Genomic DNA, 9121 nt, shown 5'->3' on the forward strand with positions numbered 1-9121 from the left:
ATAGCAACCGCTGTTTTGTTTAGTAGATTTACAGTTGTTATGCATTGGCATAATGGTGTGCACTCAAAATAGATTTAAATAAATTAAATATTTCTTCTGCCTACTCCCTTTTAAACAAGTTAACTCTGCCCACGTCCATTGACGTCTTGTCTGCGTCACGTGACCACGACGTAGCGACGTCATATAGTAACCGCTGTTTTGACCAGTAGACTTAGTTATTATGCGTTGACATAATGGCGCACTGGTTAGCATGGCCACCTCTTAAGCATGATGATGCGGGTTCGACGCCTGATCAACGTTAGCATGGAGTGAGCTGAAGTGCATGGCGCTGAAGATTTGAATCTTTGAAATGCGCTGAGGTCTGACATATCAGGCAGAATGGTTTGCCATCACGTTCAACAAAAAATAGAAACTTTCCCACTCTGATTAAAACGTCCTGTGTTCATCTACGTATTTTTGTTTTGCTGTGCATCTTTTCCCTGCCATTTCGAGAGCCCAATTGACACTCATAGTTTAAAGAAATGTGTTTGCCCATCCTACTTTGTGGAATTTCACCACATGCGCTTTTGACCAAAATACCAAATTGAACTCAAGTGAAGCCAACACGCACAACCCCCCCCCCCCACACACACACACACACACACACACACAAATGTTGATATGAACAAGCCGCATGCGGTTCGGGAGTTGCGGCTTGGCCAAACCTGTACTATACAACTTTATTTGTATAAAATTTTCACAACAGCTGTCACACAAACAAAGCGGGAAAAACCGAAGACGTGCGTGTTCCGCCCACGCTGGATTTATTTGCACCTTTGAAAAGACACCGTATTGCCGCAGATGTGGCAAAGAGTACTTTTGGGCATCTGAGACGGAAGGATGTCCAAAGCATCACGTCACCTGCTCTGGTAGGCATGGTGGTGGGACGTTGAGGTCAACCGCTTTGGGGTTGGCTGACTCTTTGATCGCAGGATGCCACACACTTGAAGACAGAAGCAGAAAAGCAGAGCTAAATGCAAAATGTACTCACCGGTGACTCCAATTTTTTTCCCCCCTGAAGAAACAGCTGGACGGGTGGCCCCGGCTGGCCAGTGGGACTCTTGTTATTCTGACCCTTTTTAGTGCGCGTTTGGGGCAACAACCGTTTTTTGTGGCGCTCTCTTCTGGTTCAAAAGTGCCCTGCATGTGAATTTGCTTTTCCTGCCTTCTGATTGGATGAGCGCCGGTGTGACGCGGTGCCTCTGTCACCGTGGCGGGGGGTATACGTTGGCATCGGAGCGTCTGCCAACGTCTGAGACCGGCTGGCAGTGTATCGGAGGTGTCGAGTGCGGTGCCGCTGGAGCTCACTCACCAGCTGGTGTTAGGGCCACAGAATGAAGGCCAAGGAGAAGAATAGAAAGAGAAACAGAAACTTCTCCTCCAATTGTTTGATTTGTCTCTTCTGAGCTTCGATGAATTCTTTCAGCTCTTTGTTCCTCTAGGACGGACAAATGGAAAGTGGCATTCAAAAGCCAGTAAGCGTGCAAGTAAGTGCCGGGCTGGCTTTGGGCCCTTACCTGTTGCGCGCTGTGCAGCAGATCCATTCTCTCTTGGAGGATGCAAGCGTCGCGCTCCCTCAACTCGCACATCAGGGCTCGCTTCCATTGGTCCACGGCGCTCCTAAGCTCTTCTCTCTGATCCGCCGTCAGCACGTCATTCACGCCAGCGTGGCTGGCTTTTTCGCCGTCCGTGGCGGGGCAGTCCCGCTGCGGTAGCGCCTCGTACAACATGGCCTCCAGCTCCAGGATCCTCTGGGCCGCAATCCTCGTCCATCAGTGGTCCGGCGGGAGATTTGAGGGCGGCTTACCTTATGAGCCTGGTCCATGGAACACTTCCTGAAGTCCAACTCTTCATCCAGGTAGCCCTTCTGCTTGCAGAACATATCCTAGCACAGCTCAAGGTCAGAATTGTTGGGGCACATTGCCGGAGTTCCCCTTGGCTGATGTCGCGTGTCTGTCTACCTTCTCACTTTCAATGTCCAACATCTTCTGTTGAAGTGCTGACTTGGTCACTTTGATGTATTCTAACCACTGAGGAAAGGCTGCTGTCACATAAGCAGAATGCGAGAGCGTGCGTGGACGTGCGCGTTACCTTCTCGGCTAGGGTGAGAAGGGTCCTGGCGTGAATCACGACCACCTGCTCCTCGTTGGTGAGATTCTGCAAGAGCCCAAAGGCACAGCGTCAACAAGCTTCTTTCAGCGCAAAGCCTTCCAAAAGTCACATTTGAGCCGCCGAGTCTCGTGGAGTGCGAACATAAGGAGTTCGACATACACTTACGGCGTTATAGCCCAGGATGTCCAGCTTCTTCATCAGATCACTGATGACGATGTCCGGGGGAAAGGCGCAAGGAGCAATGTAAGGTGTTCTGGGACCTCGGGTTAAGGTTAGGGTTGCGAGGGACGCCTTACGTACGCTCACGCCCTCGGCCTCGCAGTAGATCTGCAAAGGGCTGAGGCCGTCTGGGAAACGGACTTGCAGAAACTTCAAGACGGGGGAGCGCCACTCCCTCTCCTGAAAGGCAGAGGCATGCATCCGTCCGTCCGTCCGTCCGTCCGTCCGTCACATCTCTGGCCTCAACACGCTTGTGCGAGTCTTCCCACCTCCAGCTCCAGGATGCGGAACTCAAGCAGTTCGTTTTGGTCTCGGATATCCTGGATGTGCTCTTTCAGACGCGCTTCTTCCGCCTCCATCCGCCTGACCTGAAAAGACAGTCAGACCTCATCTGCGGGGCTTCCCGACAGGTGTGACGCCAAGCGACTCCGCCCAGCGCCTTTCTTTCCGTCACCTTTTCGGCCAACTGCTGATTGCTCTGACGCAGCAGCTGCTTCTCCTCCACCCACTTGACATTCTAGAAGAGACAAACGCGTGGACAGCTTTGGAATGTTGTGTCATTTTCATCCACAAATTCTTTGGTTGACTGGAAAATGACATTTGCTTTTCTCCGCATTTTCCCAGCCACGTTCGGGGGGGGGGGGGGGGGGGGGGGGGTGGTCCAGTAATGCCAGACGGATGAGTGACTGAAGAATGTAGCTATTTTGTCTGAGAAAAAGGTGTGCTCATTGATGAGCTTACCTGTCCTTGTTGCTTCAGCGCTGACTCCAGATCTGCTACTCTGCTTTGATAGTGACCCATTTCTACCATCAGCTTTTCTCTGGTCTGAAAGGAGGAGGAGGGAGGCTCCTCCTCCTCCTTTCAGACCAGAGAACACCCGAGGCTGGGTGAGAACGGGGAGGCTGCGACCCGGCCGGGGGTTGCGGGAAGGGGCGCCACCTTGATCTCCTTCTCGGCGTCGTAGTCCCCTTTCGCTGGTCTGGGCTAGCAGAGCGTAGGCTCGTTGCAGCGCTTGATATTCTTGCGTCAGCTGGCGGTAGCGAAGCTCCGCCTCTTCATGCACACACCAATGCAACACAGCACTAGTACCAGAATCAGTCAGACCGGCGACAAAGCACCCGCGACGCAAAGACGAGTCCGATTCCAGGCTGAAGAGGAATGTTTGGTGTCAATACGCTGGCAGAAATGGCGGGCTACCTCTTCGGGTTCCGTGTCGGGGGTTCTGTCGGTGTGAAAAGACAAGGACGATCCGTCCGAGTCCACCAACACGTCTTCGTCGTAGCCGTAAAATGTTTCGATGACCTGCGGGCGCGGAAGCAAACATCTCTCTGAACAAACTGAAGCGACACCTCACGATGAATCGACGAGAAGAACGATAGCGAGAAAAAGGCCATTTCATCTTGCGCAACACCAAGCAGCCGCAAACAAACAGACTCACCTTGCAGGACCTCACGCTTTGTTCCTCCTCAGAGATTCTCGACGTCGGTATCGTAGCAGCAAATCTCTCTCCTGTCGACACAAATAATCCGCCTTTGAGATTCTTTGGATGCAAAGGGAACGAACGGCTCCGGCGCAGAAACAAACGCGACTCACAATGACATTTCTGACATGAGCTCCTGTCTCCAGAGCCTGAAAAACACGTCACCGGCGATGATTGGAGGGACGCTCGTCTTTTCCAAAAGTGACAACTACAGGGTGTGTCAGGGTTTTCCAGATTATCTTTATCGTATCATTGTGTTGCTTTGACTTTGACTGCGACCTGTAATAAATAATATTATTTATCCCTTATTTATCCCTATCGCTTATCCCTTCCTACACAAAGTCGTAAAACACCCCTTGCTATGTTTTGACTAGAGGTCAAGGGCTTCCTCTATTCAATCCACTCTTACACCCACCCTGTTTCTCTTAATTAAAATGCTCGTGCAGGAGCCGAGAGTCAGACTTCATTCGTACAACGGATGGACTCTCCACCTGCAGGTGTCCAAAAGAACTTACTTGTCTCCCGTGTGGTTCTTGCAAAATAAGTTGGAGCGAGCGCAACTCTAACAGGGTGCATTTTGCCACTAGCTGCCTACGGACAATGACGTCGCGCTCGCGGCTCATGGTTGACGGGCTGAGCAGCCGGGCAAGTCCGTCGTTTTCAGCGCACAGCGAGTGGCAAAGGCGCTGACAAAACGGGAGCTTTGAGCTGCTGAAAACGGCAAAACAAGTCTAAAGCGTGTTCAAACGCGTGCGCACAATGCTCCTGCTTGAAAGGTCGGAATTTAAGGGGCCAATTTTTTGGATGGCGGCCGCCGGCCAAGCTTTGGACGGAAAAGGTTTCCTGGCGACAGCGAGCGAGCGCGGCGCTGCCGTACGTGCACCGAGTCGCCTGCCTGAAGACCTTGGACAAGTCGTCGATGATGTGCCGCTGCTCCACAACTTGAAGGAACTCCATTTCACCGTCCTGCTGGCCGCAACCGCGGTCCAGGTCATTGAGCGAACTAGGCCTTCTCTGTGGAACACAAATGCAGTGGACTCTGTTGGCACGCCGCCGTTGTCCGCGTCGACTTACCAAGCTTGCCATCTCCTCGTTCTCCTGGGTGACAAAGCGCACTTTGTTTTCAAGGCGACACAGCACCAGCGAGAGTTCTTCATTCTTCCTGCTCAGGCGTTTGTTTTTGTACAGGAGTGGCAGAAACTGGCTTTCTGTTTCTCTCAGTCGCTTTAGCTGCAAGCATGAAGTGCGGGATGTGAAAGACGCACAACACGCGGGCCAGAACGTATCCATTCCTTTTGCATCGGTTTGAACGGAATCGTGGCTTTGGCTCCCAATAAAAGACATCTACCAGGCAACCGACTCGCCGCGCCGCTCAACTAATAAGCAAGCGCAATGGGTGCCTCGCTGGATGGCGCGCATCAAACGTAGCGCAAACCTTCAAGCGTGCCGTCAATAAATTACCAGTTCATTGCGCTCTTCAGAAAGCAGGGCGTTTCGATCCTCCAGTTTCCTGATGACTGCGCTGAGCTCAGCGATTTTCAGATGAAACCGTCGCGTGTCCCGATCCTCCTGAGACTGAAAACGCCCCGCAACACACACACACAAGCACTCGTTCAAAGTTCAAAACTGTTTTTGTGCTACCTTCCTCCAGCAACGAACTAAGTCATGCGTACTGCAAGTGTGTGATGAGGTGGCTTACGCAATGAAGAGGATTGCTAGTAGCGGCGTTGACCCCACTTCCAGGGTAGTTTAGGCCCGCCCTTTGGGAATCCCTCAGGGCAGCGATCTGCTGCTCGGCAGCCTGAGTCTGCAGCTGAAGGCGGTGGACGTGGCCGGCCCCAGGGCTTCATCCAAAACACTAACCGCTCTGTCTTTCAGCTTGATCTCATCCGTCTGGATGTACAAACGGGGAGCGCTCAGGCAGGCGGGCAAACTCATTTGCCAGAATTGTGACAAAAACAAAGAGAGCAACCGGCCAATTTTTTTCTTGAATCGACTAGAACACCTTTGCTGTGACAAAAGCGAAGCGAGCAACCGGACATTTTCTTCTTGTGAAATAGAATAGAATAGAATGCCTTAGGTGTCATTGCACTGCAGGTATACAACGAAATTGGGAACATAGCCACGCACCGCGCATCTGATCAGTCCTACCAGTCGGCGGATCTCCCTCTCGCAGTCTCTCTTGGTTCGGCTCAGCTCCTCCCGATGCTGGTGATGAGCCGATCGGAGCTCGGCCGCTCGGGACTGCCAGGCCTGCTGGGCCGCTGCCAGGGCTTCTTCCGCGCTCCTGGTGGAGGCGACACCGCTCGGTCTCCCGACACCGCCGCGTCTCCTCCACCTCCGCCAGCAAAGCGCCCCCCCTCCTCACCTGAGCAGACATTGCGCCACACCGGGCCGTTGAGACCGCAACGGAGCGCCGCGACGCTTACTGGGGACAAGCTACACAATACGGTAGCGGCCGCATCGAAGCCCGACGTGGCGTGCGGATAGTCAGACACGGATAGAGCGGATCACCTTGTCCATGGAGCCGTCCCTCAGGCTGAGGACCAAGGCATTCAGTCGCTGGATCTCTCCATCTTTGATTTTGATCACTCTCATCAGCTCCATTTCATGCTGCCGCAGTAATGTCTCCCTGGTAATGGCTAACTCTTTCTGCTTCTCCTCATGGAGTTTGCTTTTGAGTTCCGTCATGGCGGCGGTGGCACGGTGGTGCTCCGCCCGCAGGTCCTGACTTCTCTCTCTCTCCAGACAGCTGACCTGACATGACTTAGACTTAGACAAACTTTATTGTCATCTTGTCTGCACATGGTGCATACAAAACGAAATTCCGTTGCATACGTCTTACAACAAAGTAGTGATATTGCAGTTGAATAGAAGTAACATATCCTATGAAAATATATATATATACATATATACTATATATATATATATATATATATATATATTAAAAATAAGTATAAAGTGCAGCAGTGATAATTATGCAATAGTGCAAGTAGGCAAAACAGTATTCAAGAGTGTGCAGAGGAATGCTAAACCATGTATTAAACTTCTATTTAAAGGGTTTATACAAGTTCAGTAAAGTTGGTAGTGCGAGATAGTGCAAGATAGAGGTCCGTAGTGTCATAAAGTACAGTTCTGTGAATGTGTGATGCAGAGTTCAGTTTAGAGCTCAACAGTTCTAGTGTTCAACAGTCTGATGACAGCAGGGAAAAAGCTGTTGCAGAACCTGGTGGACCTGCAGCGGATGCTGCAAACCTCTTCCCAGAGGGCAGCAGGGAGAACAGTCCATGGTGGGGGTGTGATGGGTCATTGATGATGTTACGGGCACGGGACATGCAGCGCTGAGATGAAATGTCCTGAATGGAGGGAAGAGGAGCCCCTATGATCCTCTCTGCTGTCCTCACCACTCTCCTCACGTTCTTCCAATCGGAGGCGGTGCAGCCTCCACACCACACAGAGAGACAGCTTGTCAGAATGCTCTCTATGGTGCTCCTGTAGAACGTCCTCATGATGGGTGGGGGCAGGTGGGCTCTCCTCATCCTCCGCAGGAAGTACAAGCGCTTCTGTGCCCTCTTGACCAGTGCCGTAGTGTTCATAGTCCAGGTGAGGTCTTCTGTGATGTGGACCCCCAGGAATTTGGTGGTGCTGACCACCTCCACAGCTGAGCTGTTGATGATCAGTGGAGCGTGGTGAGGCTGTTTTTTCCTGAAGTCGACGATGATCTCCTTCATCTTCTCCTCATTCAGGATCAGGCTGTTTTCTCTGCACCAGCCCACCAGCTGCTCCACCTCCTCTCTGTAGTCCAGGTCGTTGTTGTCTCTGATGAGCCCCACCACCGTTGTGTCGTCTGCTGACTTCACGATGTGATTGGTGGTGAACCTGAGGACGCAGTCGTGTGTCATCAGGGTGCACAGCAGGGGGCTCAGGACGCAGCCCTGAAGGGAGCCTGTGCTGAGGGTGATGACATCAGAGGTGTTCTGTCCGACCCGGACTGACTGAGGTCTGTTGGTGAGGAAGTCTAGCAGCCAGTTGCGAAGGGGGGTGTTGAAGCCCAGGTGTTCCAATTTTCCTACCAGATGCTGTGGGATGATGGTGTTAAACGCTGAGCTGAAGTCCAGGAACAGCCTCCGCACATGGGTGTTCTTCTCCTCCAGGTGAGCCAGGCTCAGGTGAAGAACGGAGGAGATGGCGTCCTGAGTGGAGCGGTTTTGCCGGTCGGCAAACTGGAACGGGTCAAATAATAGGGGGAGTCTGGAAACGATGTGACCTTTAAGCAGCCTTTCGAAGCACTTCATCATAACCGGAGTCAGTGCAACAGGCCGGTAATCATTAAATGAGGTGATTTGAGGTTTCTTCGGCACCGGAATGATGGAGGCAGTCTTAAAGCACGCCGGCACTGTGGCTTGGCCCAGCGAGGTGTTAAAAATGTCTGTGATGACCCCAGCCAGATGACTTGCACATTCCCTGAACACACGCCCAGGAATGTTGTCGGGGCCAGGGGCCTTACAGGGGTTGACTCTCCTCAGGGTCTTCAACACATCGGCGGAGTCAAGGCAGAGTACCTCCTCTTCCTGATGGGGGACAGTTTTAACTGCTGGAGTGCCGTTTAGTGCCTCGAACCTCCCAAAGAAGTTATTTAGACCATTTAGAAAGTCAGCATCAACTACACCCACCGGGGGGGGGGGAGGGTGAGTTGTAGTCTGTAATCGCCCGTATGCCTTGCCACATACTCCTGATGTTTTTGACGTCGTGGAAACGATCCTGAAATTTTCGACTGCGGTCTCGCTTCGCTATCCTGATGGCACGGTTCAAGTTGGCTCTCGCTGTCCTCAGTGTCTCCTTGTCGCCAGACTTGAAGGCAGAGTTCCGCGCTCGTAGCGTTTGACGTACCTCCTCAGTCATCCAGGGTCGTTGGTTGCCCCGGGTGATGATATTCTTAGTGGTGCTGACGTCCTCGGTGCATTTGTTGATGTAGGCTGACACAGTCATGGCACACGCATGTCTAATCTACATCGGGAAAACTGGGAGGGAGGGAGGCAGGCAGGGAGGCAGGCAGGGAGGCAGGCAGGGAGGCAGGCAGTGTCTGTCTGTTGAGGTTTTCACCTTGTTCTTCTCCTGCTGAAGTTCTAACTGGACGTCCATCAGTTTGGTTCTCAGCTCGTCATTGGCGGCCTGAAGGGCGTCCGTTCGCTCCGCCTTGGCCCGCCCTGCCGGAGCTCGTTTGGACATCTCTTACTCGAGTCTCGCCCGGTCGTCAGTCAGAGATCACAA

The 9121-nt window shown here is 52.5% G+C and overlaps 1 protein-coding gene and 1 long non-coding RNA gene across 4 annotated transcripts; both read right to left on the reverse strand.

The window, feature by feature from the left end:
- Positions 1-2379: 2379 nt before the first annotated feature.
- Positions 2380-9121, reverse strand: LOC148378387 (janus kinase and microtubule-interacting protein 3-like). 3 transcript variants are annotated; one of them, XM_088367939.1, is made up of 3 exons: positions 8954-9121; positions 2825-2887; positions 2380-2738 (listed from the first exon to the last, which is right to left on the reverse strand). In XM_088367939.1, exons 1-3 carry the CDS (start codon positions 9077-9079, stop codon positions 2613-2615), a joined length of 315 nt encoding a protein of 104 aa, XP_088224065.1. In that variant the 5' UTR covers positions 9080-9121; the 3' UTR covers positions 2380-2612. The 3 variants fall into 3 exon arrangements, 1 of the variants encoding a protein (XP_088224065.1); XR_015855941.1 differs by lacking the exons at positions 2380-2738; positions 2825-2887 and adding an exon at positions 6008-6179; XR_015855940.1 differs by lacking the exons at positions 2380-2738; positions 2825-2887 and adding an exon at positions 8257-8871.
- Positions 3019-3875, reverse strand: LOC148378388 (uncharacterized). The gene is made up of 3 exons (XR_015855914.1): positions 3809-3875; positions 3568-3672; positions 3019-3423 (listed from the first exon to the last, which is right to left on the reverse strand). It is a non-coding gene; the product is annotated as an uncharacterized LOC148378388 (long non-coding RNA).

Source organism: Syngnathus floridae, unplaced genomic scaffold (assembly GCF_059516105.1).
Source record: "Syngnathus floridae isolate MCC-2025c unplaced genomic scaffold, RoL_Sflo_1.0 HiC_scaffold_47, whole genome shotgun sequence".
Classification (NCBI taxonomy): Eukaryota; Metazoa; Chordata; class Actinopteri; order Syngnathiformes; family Syngnathidae; genus Syngnathus; species Syngnathus floridae.